This window comes from Phyllostomus discolor, chromosome 10 (assembly GCF_004126475.2).
Source record: "Phyllostomus discolor isolate MPI-MPIP mPhyDis1 chromosome 10, mPhyDis1.pri.v3, whole genome shotgun sequence".
Taxonomy (NCBI): Eukaryota; Metazoa; Chordata; class Mammalia; order Chiroptera; family Phyllostomidae; genus Phyllostomus; species Phyllostomus discolor.
In genome coordinates, this window is record NC_040912.2 from 40,186,150 (window position 1) to 40,203,535 (window position 17,386).

The following is a 17,386-nucleotide window of genomic DNA, read 5'->3' on the forward strand; positions in this document are numbered from 1 at the left end:
TTAAAACTTAAATGTAAGAAAAATGAAATTATAAAAGCATAATATATAATTTCTACCTATCAGGCTGGCACATAAGAAAATGATTGTTAACAGCCAATATTTGTGAGGGCCTGGGATTTCAGCCTCGATAATAACAGCACTTTGTGCAGGGTAAATCTTGTGGGAGGCTGTCTTATGCATAATAAGATGCTTAGTAGTGTCTCCAGTCTCAGTTTACTAGATGTCAATAGTACCATTAATCCCTGCAGCCATGACAATAAGAAATATTTCCAGACATTTTCCCATGTTCCTTGGAGTGGGGGGGGGGGGTGGGATACCCCCACTGAGAACCACTGATGTAGAGTAACATATTGAGATAGAAATATGTCCTCAACCTGTTATTGAGTGAAAAAGCCTTATTATAAAACTAAATAGTAGCAAGAGGCTATTGTTCAATACTGCATTATCTCACAGCTCTGTGTTTATAGCAAACATCTTTAAACACTGTTAAGCTACCTTCTTGTTTAAAAAGGACATCCTTTTATAAGTTTAGGAAGAGTCAGTTTTAAGAATATATTTCTTGTGAGACAAGCCAGTGATAAGAACCTTTAAAATAACAGCAAAAGCACCTGCTTCTAAAACAGACATTAGCCCTGGCTGTTGGGGCTCAGTGGATTGAGTGCTGGCCTGCGAAGCAAAGGGTCGCCAGTTTGATTCTTAGTGAGGTCACATGCCTGGGTTGTAATCTAGGTTCCCAGTAGGGGGCAGTTGAGAGGCAACCACACATTGATGTTTCTCTCCCTCCCTTCTCCTTTTTCTAAAAATAAATAAATAAAATCTTAAAAAAAAAAGAACAGACATTATATTGAAGAAATGATGTTTGCTTTAAAACATGAAGTATAAACACAAGTCTATGTTTTTTCTTAATAAATGTACAATTAAAAAGATAATTTTTTACCTTATGTGGGATCATTAGTCATGTTTCATGAAATTTTAGTGTAAAATGGCTAAACAAACATAATGTTAATCAAGCATATCTATAATTAAGACTTCGATCTTACCAATTTATTTTTAATAAAATTCTTTATAACAGTAAAAACCATATGTTTGCAAATAAATACTATTATATTATTACATTTTATTTCATCAGGTATAATCATTGCCTTTCAAATTAATTAGTGTTTCCTTGGTGTTCTATTTTTCTCATATTAGGGTTTGCATAGGTTCTGAAAATGTTCTTCTACAGAAGCTGTCTGTCAAGTTTTAACACTAGAACAAAGCAAACAAACCTACATCTCTAGCATACCATATTTTAAAAATGGTTAAAGAATTATTTTTTTCTAAATATTAGTTTTACCTCATAGAACTTTTTTGTGAAGTTTCTATGATTAAGAGTAATAAAGGCTAGTAGAATATCCAATGATCTAGGAAGAAGAAAAAATAGTCAATGATATGGCTTTTAAAACAGGTATGAATGCTTTCCCTGTAGAATTATAAAAATTACATTAGCCTAATTATGGCACATAGAATGTGCTCGTAGGATCTCTGGGAACTATGCTTTGGATTATAAACCTAACTGACACAGGACCCTAATAATTTAAAGGTTTTAAAACATAACTTTCAACTAACATTTTTAAACTAAAAGTTTTAATGTGCTAATGAAAGATTCAGGGTGTCGCTCATATTTGATTAAATGCTATTGCAGGTATCTCATTTTTATTTCATGTATTCTGTACATTACTCTTTAAAAAAATTTTTTACACTGTCATTTTTCTAAGTAATATTTACAGCCAGGATTTATTTATGTTTTACCAGTGGAAAGGCTAATGAAATTTATCTTAGAACATTGGAGATATTGTTTATTTAACTGAAGAGATTTATAAATCATTTTCACACTATATATTTTTAATATAAAACAGTAGAGGGTTTTATTACTTTTAAAATATTGAAAAATAATATTTAACATATATTTTAGGATGTAAGATATGCAGAAAAACTGTAGAAATGTTAATGCATTTGTTTATATACTATACATCAATAGCTTAGAAAAATCTTAGGTTTTACCAACTGAGAATGTCATGATTAAGATCTTTCAATCTGACTTCTTGGGTAAAATTCCACTCTATCACTAGTGTCTTGGGCAAGTTACTTCTGTCCTAATTTTTATTCTTTTACTCATTTATTAACAATTTCAAATTGAGCTACTATTGTGTGCAAAGCCCTATATAACATGCTCAGTACGCAACAACATAAACAATATTTCTTACCTTTAAATAGTTTTCAGTGTGGAAAGGAGACATTTGTGTAAAAAAATGTAAATATAATCACATAATAAGTACATGTTAATATTAAAATATACAATGAGGATAGAGACATAGATGTCTGCCTAGAGAAATAGGTGGTATTCATTTTTAGCAACAGTGTATATTTGATCCTGAGGCAACATAAACATGCACGCATGCACTCTTCCTACTCTTCCACAGATACAACTTTTATCATTCATATTTATGTTCTTCACGTGTAAGTTGGATCAATACAAAATCAGATTTGTATCATACTTGGTTTTTTTTTAGACTTCTGTATTGTAGATAGTGGGAAGAAGTAAAAAAGGGAATTAAAAAGTATGTGATAGTAAAATGGAAAAGACCTAGGGAGCAGTTTTTCAAAGTTTTGCTCAAAATGTGCAACTGAAGTACCTGGAGTGCTTTTTTAAAAATTCATAATCTAGCTTTCAATCCAGAATCTCTGGAGTCTGATCTTAGGTGGTATTTCAGCTTATTCTCAAGTGTGAGAAATATTGACATGGAGGAAACTATGTATGTGTATATTCTCAATTATTAATTAATATTAGTATCAATAATATAATATTAACAATTATGATTAATGATTAAAGTCCATAATTTACTATGTCTGCAAATTTTTAAAATTGAATATTTTAGTAAGGTTCAATAATAAACTAATACTATATTGTCCCATTAACTTGATGCTTAGCAATTGGAAATTTGATATACAATTTTAGTCTTTCTCATCAGGACACCTTAAGAAATACATATCTAGTTTTTTATTTTATAATTTTGAAGTAATTGACTTCAGTGGAAAAACCAATATTCTTGATGTTTTAATGACCCCAAGTCAGCCTCAGTTCTTATTGTACTATAAACTAAAACCTTGATCTCAGCCTACTCTAATTTGGTGAAGGAAATAGACACACAAGTCCAGGATGCACAGAAAGTCCCAAACAGACACATCATAATTAAAATACTGAAGGTTAAAGACAAAACCCTCCCCCAAGATAACTAAAGGGAAAGAGAAATGATGAAATGTATGTATTGCTTTTCCTCTTATTCATTTAAAAATACTTAGGTTTGGTAAATGACTTAAGTAAAACCTCTTTAGCATGTATTAATTTTCTTGAGATTCTTGACAAATAGCAAGCAAATTTGCATGTATTAAAAAGAAATTCGGAAGCCATTATTCCTTTGTTGACAGTTTATTTGAGCTTAGGGTATTCCAGAGATTAACAACCAGCTGGGTCCAAACATTGCCTGACTAAACTCTATGGCCATCAATTCTGAACAGTCAGACATTAAACTATAGGAAATGTCTTGTGCCTCATTCATTACTGCATAAGTATTCTCAAATCCTGGCACCTTCCAAACCTTCTTTGTAGCAGTTAAGCCCCAGGAGAAAGGTTATGAGAAAAAAGTAAGCTATGAGGTTTTCATTAGAATTAATTTCTAGTTTCTAGCATTTTCTTCTTCCCATATTTTCTACTACCATCTGCAAAAACAAACCTTTGACATATTCTAACAAACAAAACTATATTCTGTTATCCCTTTTTGTCCATTGATAATAATGTTGTTGTCTATCTTCTAGAATTCTTATATTTTTCTGAATCATCCAGAGTTTCAATTATCCTCAACTATATTTTAAAATATAATTTTCAGAATAAATATAAATGGGCCAAGTTACAGTAAAAATATAGTTTAGCTCTATGAATGGCCCAAGCAAGCAATAATGAGCATTAGTGCTACTCAATAAATGTTCCTTTTGTACAGTGTTTAGAATGAGGCAGCTTCTTGATGCTGGTAAGGAGCTTCCACTGCTATAAAACAGGCTTTTCTCACATCATGTACTACTAGCAGGCACATACCTTCAATATTCCAGTAAAATGACACATAATTACTCAAAAGAGAACAACTGCATTTTATCTTTGAATAGAATGCCTAGAATTTTAGTAAAGTTGTTGTTTGGACAACTTCAAGGGCACCAACATTCATATTCATAGGATGACTGCCATAAGGAGTAGAGAAAGAGCAAGAAATTAGAAATTTATTTGAAAAAATAATGAAAGAAAACTGACCTAATTTGGTGAAGGAAATAGACACACAAGTCCAGGATGCACAGAAAGTCCCAAACAGACACATCATAATTAAAATACTGAGGTTAAAGACAAAAAGAGAATCTTAAAACCAACAAGAGAAAAACAGTTAGTTACCTACAGAGGAGTTCCTATGAGACTGTCAGCTGATTTCTTAAAAGAAACTTTACTGGCTAGAAGGGATTGGCAAGAAATACTCAAAGTCAGAAAAAGCAGGGACCTATAGTCGAGATACTCTACCCAGCAAAGTTATCATTTAAAAATCAAAGGACAGATAAAGAGCTTCCCAGGCAAGAAAAAAACTAAAGAAATTCATCATCACCAAACCATCATTATATGAAATGTTAAAGGGAATTATTTAAGGAAAAGAAGAAATCTAAAATATGAACAAAATGGCAGTAAACCAATATCTATCAACAATTAAATCTAAGAAACGAACTAAGTAAACAAGAACACAGACAAAATCATGGATACAGAGAAGGTTTGATGGTTGTCAGATGGGAAGAGAGTGTGGGAGGATAGGCGAACAGGTGAGGGGATTAAGAAGTACAAATTGGTAGTTACAGAACAGCCATGGGGATATAAAATACAGTATAGCAAATGGAGTAGCCAAAGAACTTATGTGGAGGACCCATGAACATGAGCAATGGTGTGGGGATTGCCTGAGAGAGTGGGGGGTGCTGGGTAGAGGGGGGCAAGAGGGGAAAAATTGGGATAACTATAATAGCATAATCAATAAAATGTAATTAATAATTTTAGTAAAGTATCCAGTTCATGGGCATTTCAACTTCAATATATAGCTTTGGTTCTATATAATAGAAATATGTATGTTTGAATTATGTATATATGTATATACTTACTTTTACAGGTGAAGGTGATACCACACCTACAATAGTCAATTTAGACCGTAAGTAATATTTGGTATATTTGAGTCTCTATGTGTCAGAAATGATGTCATTATTTTATTCATAGTAAAATATCTTATCAGGATATAAACTTCCATCATAAAAATATAAGTTAATCTATTTTCACTTAATTTTTTGATGTGCATATGTACTGGGGTTACAAAGGTAACTGCATAGTAAATATCTAGATTCAATTCTCTATCAGGAAATTTAAGATATATTTATCTTAAACAAGCATTGCTATTGCTTTTAATTCTGGGAAAAAATGTACATAGGGACCTTTACTCTCATTTTAAGTTAAATAAAGAAGCAAAACTCAGAAGGGATGAAACCAGAAGGCTGGAAACTTGGGTAGGGTCTCTGCCCCACTCTATCTAAAGCTCTTTGCCTGCTCTACTAGGCAACAGATGACATAGCCCAGGATGTTCAGGTAATCCTTATTTAAGAAAATCTGTTTGAGAACTACTTGTTTTCAATTTTCATGTATTTTTTGAGCTAAAGGAAATCACTCGTGTTTTGATTTAAGAGGCAGGCCACCTGTTTTGTCCCAGGCTGAAGATCAGTGTTAGACCGTGGGGAGTACCGGAAAGGATAAAGTAGAGAACACAGAAGAGGGGCAGGAAAAAGTGTGCTTCAAAGAATTCTCTATTATGTCATTCAGATATAATGACTAGATAATGATTAGAATAATAATAATAAATAGAATGTTGGTAATCTGTTTCAAAATGGCTCTGTATTCTCACTGTACAATTTCAAGTAATAAACCCAATATATACTTTTTCATTTTTGTTTCACTCAGGCTATTGATTTCCATTGACATTTAGAAATAACCACTATAAGTGGCATTGTTTCATTTATGTTGAGGTTAGTGAGGAAAATGCAATTCCTAAAAGACCCGAAGAACTTGGACTTAGTGCTGGGCAAGGAAGGTCTCTGTCACTGTCATGGCAATGCTGTCGACCTTGAGGTCATTAGTTTTTCTGTGCTACTAGTGTAACTAAGATGAGAATAACACATTTTGGGCCTGATTTGGCACTTTAGTCATAATATTTTTCCCAAGAATGTTCTTCTGACCCAATTACAATGGTTACATTTGTCTAGTTACCATGGCATCTAAGAAAGCTAAGAGGCAGAGTATTTAAAAATGTTTTGTCAAAATGTTATGTTTGGTCCTCTTTTTAGATCCTGTAATATCTTGTGCCAAAACAAAACAATTGCGAGTTGTAAATGGAATTCCAACACGAACAAATGTAGGATGGATGGTTAGTTTGAAACACAGGTAATTATTAATAGACACAAATCATATGTGTTTGGCTTATTTGCAAAAGGTGTATTCCCAGCAGTATGGCCATATGCGGGCAAGCAGGTTGTGCCATCCACATGGGCATCCATGTGAGGGGGGCACGAGAGGAGACGGATGACATTCTGTGTGCCAAGCAGCCCTAGATTTTGCAATTTGTGCCTCCAGAGACAGTACCTTTTACACATTCACAGAGGTCCCTTATGTGTTGACATTATCCGTAATTACAAGTGGCACTTCAGTTCTGATTAAGCAAAAGACAACTACACAGAGAACTTACTGACACCTTGATATCACCAAACTAGTTACAGTGCATATGTTATTAATTTCCCAATTTAAGATATTTTGACTATTTTTTAAACATGCCTCTGCATAATCATATCAGAAATTTATTAAAATTTTTATTTTTATTGTCATGCCAATGCGCATGGCAATATTTTAAATTCTAGAATATTTTACCATTCAGAAAAATATTAACAAACATAATGATGTTGAATGGTTCTGCTATTATAATATTTAGTGTAGATAAAAAATTCTTGACATTCTATTCTCAGTGATCTTAAGAATGAATGGATTATTCTGTGCAAAAATCACTTTACAAAATATACTGTTGTAACAAAATTAATCTTAGTAATTCTGTTCTAAGAGTTAATATTGAAAATGAGAGCTAACTTAAAAATCTGACCTTAAAAATTAAAAACTTAAGTTTATAAAAACTTAAAAAATCTTTCTACATACTACATATATTATATCATATGGTAATCAGAATGTTAAATATTTTTGTTTAATATATGTCTCTACTGGAACCTCATCATTGCAACAAAACCCCAAATAAAGCTGAATTCTAACCCATTTCTGTTGTCTTCAAGACACCTTATGTTTCCTTTCCAAGCTTATGCTGTTCTTCCCACTGCATGTTGTAGGTTTCCTCCTCCATATGTTAGGCTTAGAGAATCCTTCTCATCCTCCAAATTCCAACTCAGTTATCTCCTCTTCGGAAACCTTCCCAAAAGGGTTAGGTAGGCCTCCTAGACTACAGGAAGAAAGCATATCTTTTACTGTAGTTGAATGATAGTGATATTAAAGTAGAATAAAGACCAACTTGAAACTGAAGTTCTTTTATGAATAAGACAGTTATTAGGAAACAGAATCCTTTGATATATACCATAGAGAAGGTGGCCTAAAAGTTCTCTTTTAGTATGTCTTTCTTTTGAGGAGTAAATGATCATATTTTTATAAATACGTATGTTGATAATTATAGTGTAGCCATCCTAGGTATGTAGTACTTAAATAAAATTTTGACACTCATCAGAATATTAAAGCTAATTGTGAAATATGAAGATTTAATGAAGGCTGTAAAATTTGGGGGGAGTGTCTCACTCTATTATTATAAAAATGTTTCAAGAATCCATATCTCTAAATTAATTAGTGATTCTTTGCAAATTTCATAACTCCCCTCAAAAAGAAGTATGCACTTCTGAATTTAGACCAATGGATTACGAGGATACTCCTTGGGAAGTTTCAATGGAGAAGCAGGTGACACTGTTTTTCATTAGATCAGTGTACTATAACTTTTAGTAAAATGTATTTTTCTTTTAAATCCAAGTTCTTAGTAACAACAGCTGTTTAGTTATTATTCCAAAACACATACTAAGAGGGATAGAAATTAAAACTTGATATATACTCTTATCTTCCTGTGTGGTACAGGCCATAAATAACCATGGTCTTAGTCTGGGAATCTTCTTCTATTACTCTCTCAAGCACTGAACATCTGTTCACTTTGGAAATGTAAATTGTGAAAAGTTGGAATTTTTTATTCTCTGCCAAAAATAATGGATTTACAGAGTTGGATATCACCAAATAAATGTACTAGTGTCTATTATGTTCCACAGATACCTTATAATTTACTAGATGATATGTCTTGAAAAATTATCTATTTAATTTTATAAATGCAATAATATGTTGCTGGCCTTAAGCTGAACAAACAAATGTACTCAGTTATATTTTAGTTAGTACACCAGAACTAAATAAGGGCAATGAAAGAAGAAAAACAGTGTACCAATTTTATATATTGCTACTACCACATGAATTTAAATAACACTCAAATTTATATTTTTCATAATCAAACACCGAATAGGTCTACATTGTTTTTGTTGTTCATATTTTTGTTCATTCTAATTATCCCATATTTGTAGCACAGACTTTCTCTCACAAAGAATGGATCTTGGTATGTAGTGATAGGGTTCTTTACATAAAAACAAAGTTGATTTCATAAAATTGTAATCACATGATGAAGAAAATGCTAATGCTACAGTCACCAAATATCTTTCTGATAAAGGATTACTCATTTTATTCTACTAGGGTTAACTTCTATGTTTTTCTCTGAAATGCATTTTTTGAACAAATGTAGCTATAGGTTTTGCATTAATTGGCAGCCAACTTTCCTGCACAGATGTTACTTGTTTCTCTTCCCTCTTTCTCATAGAAATAAACATATCTGCGGAGGATCATTGATAAAGGAAAGTTGGATTCTTACTGCAAGACAGTGTTTCCCTTCTCGGTAAAGTATTTCTGAAACCAGTTATTTGTTTTGAGTATTTAAAAATATGTATGACTTCCACTTAGCTTTTAAGTTTAGCATGTGCATTTATTTAACAGATTCACCAGCATGGGGCGAACAAATTAATTTTTTATAGATTTAGCTAACAAAAATTTTGTTTGACTTAATTGATACTTACTGAGTATTATTTCTATTAACCCGGGGGAAAATTGGCTGGAAATATGTCAATAATTTTACTCTAACCTTTTTTGCACTCTATATTTCTAGATAGAAGTTATTTATTTTTTAATTATCAAAAACTTTCTCTCAATTACACTTCTACTTTCTTATGTAGAGCTAGCCTTAGAATCATCCTGGGAATAATTTTCAATGAAAATTAGCCAAAGGAAAAGATACAGAGGCAGCATTTGTACGCTAACTTCCTGATTCTCCTCAAGGTCACTCCCGGCTTTGTTAGTACAACTCGTCAACCCCCATTAAGAAACAAAACATATACACAGCTGAGATAAAAAGGAAACTTTGTAGTAAAATTATAATTCATGTAATATGCTTTACCTGAAAAAAATTTTCTCCCTAGCAAGCATAATCAAAATTTTTTTCTAACAACCATTTAGATTTTCAGTAATTTATAGGTTTCTCCTGCTTATAAGTGCTTGTAGCTCTCAGAATTTTGCATAACAGAAGTGTTGCTCTTTATTGTACACTGAATCAAAATTTAAATGTAGGTGATTTTCTGCCCTTATAAGCTAAAATAAAAATCTGTATGAATTATATTACACAATTTAAAATTATATTTTACATTTTGGTTTTTCTACTTAGAAACAAAGACTTGAAAGACTATGAAGTTTGGCTTGGAATTCATGATGTCCATGGAAGAGGAGATGAGAAACACAAACAGGTTCTAAATGTTTCCCAGGTGGTGTACGGGCCTGAAGGATCGGATCTGGTGTTACTGAAGCTTGCTAGGTTAGTTGATGCAGAAGGCTTTGTGTCTTTAACCTAGACTGCAGTTGTTGAAACTCTTTCAGTGATGGCTATTTATTTTCTCTCATATAGATTTATTATAAAAACTTGTGTTTTATATATCTGTATATAAATATACACATATATACATACATGTATACATATACATATACACATATACACACACACACAAAAGTATTTTCAAATTTTTCAAAAATGAACAAATGAAATTGGGCCAACAGTCTGACCCACCTACTCTAAAACCAAAGCTAGAGCCCTGGCTGGCGTAGCTCAGTGGATTGAGCACGGGCTGGGAACCAAAGTGTCCCAGGTTCGATTCCCAGCCAGGGTACATGCCTGGGTTGCTAGGCCAGAACCCCCAGCAACCGCACATTGATGTCTCTCTCTCTCTCTCGCTCTCTCTCTATCTCCCCCCTTCCCTCTCTAAAAATAAATAAATAAAATCTTAAAAAAAAATAAAACCAAAGCTTAGTGAGCAATTAATTATTTTATAATTTTAACAGTAAAATATTGATTTTAAATAAAATAGCAGTGCCCATTTATTCTTACATATTAGCAAATAACTCATTTTCTACCACTTACTGCAGATTTATACATTATATATTAAAACATTCCCTTTTTCTTTAATAAACATGACTTTTTATTCTCTCCAAAATGTCATATTAAATGTTAACACTACATTTCAATATGTTAATTTTGTGTTAAATCAATCAAGAGCACTACCATTATATTTTCCCTTTTCAGACCTGCTGTCCTGGATGATTTTGTTAGTACAATTGATTTACCTAACTATGGATGCACAATTCCTGAAAAAACCACTTGCAGTGTTTATGGCTGGGGCTACACTGGATGTAAGCTACTTTTAAAAAGATAAGGCAGAATCATATTCATTATACTAAATATAATAGTATTTATTTATTTTATTTTTTTCACCTTACCTTGAACTCATTAACTGTATATTTTTTGCACTATTTTAGTGATCAACTCTGATGGTCTGTTACGAGTAGCACATCTCTATGTTATGGGGAATGAGAAATGCAGCCAATACCATCAAGGGAAAGTGACCCTGAATGAATCTGAAATATGTGCTGGAGTTGAAAATATTGCAACAGGACCCTGTGAGGTAAAAAGGACATATGTGAAAAACAGCATAGTTTTTCATGTTAATTTTTTGTCTGTTTTTCTCAAATAAAAATCATTGTATGCCAACATGTTCCAAGAGTGAGGAGTTGGGAAAGATAACCCTGTATTATCCTTGTAAATTCTTTTTAACTAAACACTGAGATAATCCATGTTTCATTAGCAGTAAACTATGATGACATTTGTCTCAAAAAAAAAAAAACAACCCTAACAAAATAATAGAGCAAGAATTCTAAAGGAAGTTGTTCTAATTAGAAGTATCTAATAGACTTTGATATAATAGCTTTAGTTGTACTAATCATTTTCTAAATTTTCCTGATCCTCCCAAATTTCTCCTAAATGAACTATATTGATAATATTAAGAAGTACCTACCTAGTTTTAAACTTTTAAATGGGTTTTTGGTTAAGCTGTTGTGTGTGTGTGCCTGCCTGTGTGTTTTAACAAACTCTATTTTAAAAAACCAAAAGGTCAAGGTCTGTGACTTTAAGAGCTCGGACATTGTAATTTGTTAGGCAATGTTCTTCCAGCTTGGCTGTGTTCCTAACCCAGTTTTACATAGACAAGCTGTTAAACTGTTATTTTAGATGTATTTTGAACGTAAGAAACATGCTCTTCCTGCCTGCAAACTGTGGAATTGTAGGATATTATGTGTAGTAAAGCATAGAATGAGTTCAATAATAGTAAAATGTCTTTTGACATGTAGGAAATATCCTAAGTGTGGAGCATTAATATGTTAGAAATGATGTGTTATATATATTGTTCTGAAATTTATTACTGAAAATAAAACATTTACTAAGTTAAAGCATTCTTAGAACTGCTTAAAATGATATGGTTAGAAACAGATTATGTATTTACAACCATTTTTAAATTTGTTGGTGTTTCCTGTAAGTCAGTAGTACCATATTCATTATAAAAGTGAAAATCTGCTGGAAGTAATTTCCTTTCCTCCTTTTTTCCCTACCTCCTCCCTCCCTCCCTCCCTTCCTTCCTTCCTTCCTTCCTTCTGCCTTCCCTTAAGAGCTCTATAAGCATGAAGTTTGAGCTAGATCCAGTCTTTGTTACCATTTAGGAAGCAATGCACTTATTCCAGCCTTAGTGCCATTACTAAAAATGCTTTGGCAACTACTCTTCAGGAATATCCTGAATCTGGTTTATTATCTGTACATTCTTAGATTCCTAACTTGAGCATTGAAGTATTTATCACATTATCACATATTTGTTATTTTTATTCATATGGACAAGACTTGACTTCAAGTTGATTCTACCACTTCTCAGAAATGCAGTTATCTTCCAGAATGTTTTTTTTTACATCAGTTGTTTTTAAAACAGGCAATAAAATCGCTGATACCACTGAAATATAAACTCTTGAAAAAGAAATCTCCTAAATGTTTATATAATAGCAGTAGCAACACACTTAGAAAAAGTTTCCCAAAGTGAATTGCTCTGAAGAGATTATATCAGTAATTACTGGTGCTTTTATTTAAAAATCAAATTTATCAATTCATGCTGCATAATTTAAGTAGTCTTTTAGAACAAATGATTTTTCCTTACTGTTTTGTATTCTACTTTACCCCTGCCTTGATTTTCCGTGTTATAGGATGTTGATAGCTCTCCTCTTCCCACCTGTGTTGCAGAACTAAATTTTGCAGTTTACTTTTCTATCTCACCACATCACTCTTGGGGGGGAATTCAGATCATCCCAAACACTCTTCTTCATTACCAGCATGCCAAAGGACAGTCATCAGAATCTGAGGAGGCCGCATGGTGCACAAAAGCAATGCAACACATCAATTATTTTACACAAAAATATGTGTGTATATAGGGTGGGACAACGGGTAGGTGTACAATTGTGAGGACACAAAACAGTTTATTCTTGTATCATTTGTTAATTATTGTATTTGTCATATGAATAACTGTATATGTGTGTATAAAAATGTACACACAACACAATGTATTCATCCACCTATCATCTATATGTATATTTGATGTTGTAACAGGATTACTGCACAAAAAATGCCATAAAATCACGGGCTGCCTTCTACAAAAGAGGCATAAAAAGTAAATATAACTGTATTAACTGCTAATACCAACAATAAGTGAAAAAACATTTGTTTTTTATACCTCAACAAGCAGTTTCTAAAGAGTAAATAGGATTATTTTTATCAACTACATATTTTTTAAAGATTTTATTTATTTATTTTTAGAGAGGGAAGGGAGGGAGATAGAGAGAGAGAGAGAAACATCAATGTGCGGTTGCTGGGGGTCATGGCCTGTGTAACCCAGGCATGTACCCTGACTGGGAATCGAACCTGTGACACTTTGGTTCGAAGCCTGCGCTCAATCCACTGAGCTATGCCTGCCAGGTCAACTACATATTTTTAAAAAATATTTTTTTATTTATTTTTAGAGAGAGGGAGAGGGAAGGAGAAAAAGAGGGAGAGAAACATCAATGTGTGGTTGCCCCCAGTAGGGGACGCGACTTGGGTTGCAACCCAGGCATGTGTCCTAACTGCGGTTTTGAACCAGCGACCCTTTGGCTCACAGGCCCATGCTCAGTCCACTGAGCTACGCCAGCCAGGGCTAGGCATCAATTTTGTATGTCACAGTTGTTCTCTTTTTTCGTTTATATGTTCCTTCAAGATATAAATATATATAGAAAGTGTTAACAAACCATTCATCTTTATTTCCAAATATAATACTTTGTTGTTATGTCACATATCTTCTTCCTAGGGGGATTATGGTGGCCCGCTTGTCTGTGAACAACATAAAATGAGAATGGTCCTTGGTGTCATTGTTCCTGGTCGTGGATGTGCCATTCCAAATCGTCCTGGTATTTTCGTCCGAGTAGCATATTATGCAAAATGGATACATAAAATTATATTAACATATAAGGTACCACAGCTGTAGCTGATGTAACTGTGTCTGAAGCTCCCATCAGTACAACTCTCTTTCACATGAAGATTCAGAGAACATGGAATTAAAATGTCACTTAAAACAATCCTAAAACAACTACTTGAGTGTCATGTTTGTTAAGATACTCATTAATATTTATGGGTGTTCCTGTTGTTTTGTATGTCAGTGTTATTTTGTAAATGTTGAAGTGAATTAAGGTACATGCAAGTGTAGTAACATATCTCCTGAAGATACTTGAATGGAATTAAAAAAATGCAAAAGTATAATTGTTGGATGATAAAAGATTTAATGGAAAAATCAATTAATCTCTCTATGCTGCTTTCTAAGGTTAGTTTCTTAATAATGAATAAACCATAAGTTAAACATTATTTTAACCTCACAAGAACAATTTACACCTTGTTTCTTTAAATTGTAACTCAATATTAAATTATGTTACCTTTTGTATGTCATACATTATTTCATTTGTCTTTCCTTACCGTGTATCCTGTATTACTGATGCACACACTTGTTGTAAGAACATGTATCCATACACACATGCCCAGGTGCACATGTGCATGCACTAGAGTTCTAATTGTGGTGTACCTAATGTAACCCTTAAATATTTTGGAAGTGTATACTTGTAGTTTTTTCTTAAGGGAAAAAAATAGAAATTTCTAAAGAGTGGTAGAAATTTTAAGGAAAGGTACAAGATAGAAATGACTAACTTTACCTAATACATAATCTGCAGATGACCTCTACTAGTTGGCATTTAAGGTGTGTTCATAACCCACAAAGTTAAATAACACCTAATCTAGGTCATTATTCAATACATATATTTATCTTCTAGTTCTTTTATGTATTTTCTAACTCTTAAAGGGAAGAGGTAATACGTGTTTTAGTATCTTTTTTTTCCTCCAAATTTAGGGCCACTTTTTTAATGCAAAACATTTTTAGATTTATTTTCCTAAAGTATTTTTAAAGTTTTGAGATAACTATGTAATTGAACTTTAAAAGTATTTTAGTCTTTAAAATATATTTAAGTTAACTCTAAGACTTGCTGTGATTAGCTTCTAGCTAACCCTGTTTAATTTTTAAAAAATATTTCAAAGGAAAATTTCCATGCCTCCAAAGATTTGCAAATAGCCCTTTTTCAAATTATGTATTAAAGTATATATTGAAGAAAAAATTAGAATACTTTTTTTACTTGAAAGTCTTTCAGCCTAATAAAACTTTACTCAAGTAAAGAAAAAAATGTAAAAGGAAAGAAAGAAAATGGGGTCTAAACTCTACATTCATTTACTCTTTGAAAAGTAGAGTTGAATCTGCTAATGAGGTAGTTTATCAAGATATCTTCATTTTTATCTTACTTCACTTTACAAAGATCTTTCCTATGGCATGGGAAATATTATTCAAATTTTGTATTCTGTATGATAATAATGAAATTATCACATTGCTTTATTTGTTGTGATTAGCTAAAGATCATGTATTTGTCAAAAAATGAGACAAGGAGTAATAGGATAGGTTCTGAATTTTTACAAAATCTTCCTGTACAAAAGCCCTTTAAAAATAATGATATAATTGACTCAAATCAAGTATTCCCACTCCTCCAACTGGTTTCTCTTAAGTGATCTTTATTAAGGCTAGGGATTTTATTAAAGGGTAAAAACACCACCACCAATAAACCATCAGACATGGTGTTCAAAGCAGTTCTTCGTCAGGGAATTTTCCTTTGTAATAGAGGGAGATGGGTGGGATAGGCCGTGAAGGCAAGATGAATGGCGTCCATGTTTCTTTAGGTGGTAGGACAGGGTATGGTATAATCATGTCTTTTTCTCTGGTGAATGATACTATTGCCTGGGCATTCTTTTCTTAATAAACTACAACAAATGGAATATCCAGTTTATACAAAACTGCATTTCAGCCATGGACAAAACAATCTTTTAAATTACAAGTTTTCAATGCTATTTTTGTTTTGGCTGTTTGAATAATGGTTACATGTTATTATAATTATGGACATTTTCTTATGTCTACCAGGAATAGTAATGTAAAATTAAAATATTTGCCATAATGCCTCTGCTGTGCAGAAGGGATGATAATCCTTTTGTATACTTCTTTATTTGTATTGTAAAATATGTAATGACTTTTACCTATTTGCTGTGGGCAGGTCCTCAGTAAAATGGTTTATATTGAATCAATCTCTAGTATTAACAGGCTCTTGCTTGCTATCTAAGTGTTTCAAACTATGGGAAATGTGAGACACTGGAAGGCAAGGAAAATAACAATAATGGTATGTGACAGCAAAATTCTGTTTCACTTATTCCTGTGAATATTTCCTGTTGGTACCAATGGTACTGTACAAAGTGAATGTTATAGCCACAACATTCTCTTGAAAAATAACACTGTCAAGAAGTGAAAAATTCCTGTCAGGCATTTTCTTGTTATTGTGAAACATTTTTTAAAAGAAATACTAGTTTTGTAATATAGAGTTCATGCTGTAAATAATTTTAATAAACTCTCATACTGAAAAATTCATACCTAAAATTCACTTAATGAGTTTCAAAAATTGACAACTTTAAAACAATTACATCCCGTATTTATACACAAACTCATTTGAAAATTAATTTGCAAAAAAATGACATAGTCTTTGTTTGAATAAATTACTTTTCACAATTAAGTCCAAAAATAAGTTATCTTTCAACATTCAACTGAATTCTGAACTAAGAAATTACTAATAAAAAAAGGTTTCAGTTCTCTGGCACTTATAAATCTTGACAGTGTGATTTTAAGTAGATTCATTTCCATTTGCACAGAAAGTTTCTGTCTGTAGGAAACTGAAAATAGAATACTGTGGATGTTATGACTGTGTTGTGTGTAATGGGAAATCGATAAGCTGCCTACTCAGTGGTATAGCAGGATGCTTACCCAACAAGGGAACACTGTGGTTATGACGTGTATATGAAGTTAATGTAGTTAATAAAGTTATTATTTTTATAGCCATGATCATATTATTATTAATAAAATATTTTACCAAAATACTCTTCTTCTCTTATTAAAATTATATACATGGATGTATCTGAATCTGCTGTAGGGGTTAATGCAGAAAACAACAATGATTTTATTGACAGAAATAACATAATTTGTTGCAAGAAATGCCATAGAACTTATTTATAGAACAAAGACAAAAGTTATTATTTTATTCCAACATCTATCCATGGTGATAATCTGCGGTCTTCAGTAAACCATT

General features: G+C 32.3%; 1 protein-coding gene across 4 annotated transcripts in view; it reads left to right on the plus strand.

The window, feature by feature from the left end:
- The window catches only part of HGF (hepatocyte growth factor), a 79,577-nt gene extending 62,430 nt beyond the window's left edge, over window positions 1-17,147 (plus strand). For 3 of the 4 annotated variants that reach the window (XM_036010687.1, XM_028525711.2, XM_028525708.2), the window contains 7 exons: window positions 5,229-5,267; window positions 6,448-6,544; window positions 9,051-9,125; window positions 9,945-10,091; window positions 10,854-10,960; window positions 11,087-11,232; window positions 13,981-17,147. In XM_036010687.1, coding sequence (XP_035866580.1) covers window positions 5,229-5,267; window positions 6,448-6,544; window positions 9,051-9,125; window positions 9,945-10,091; window positions 10,854-10,960; window positions 11,087-11,232; window positions 13,981-14,157 — 788 coding nt within the window. In that variant the 3' untranslated portion in view covers window positions 14,158-17,147. Of the gene's footprint in view, window positions 1-5,228; window positions 5,268-6,447; window positions 6,545-9,050; window positions 9,126-9,944; window positions 10,092-10,853; window positions 10,961-11,086; window positions 11,233-13,980 lie in introns of those variants that run through there. The other variant, XM_036010688.1, reaches the window with a different exon arrangement.
- The last annotated feature ends 239 nt before the right edge of the window (window positions 17,148-17,386 follow it).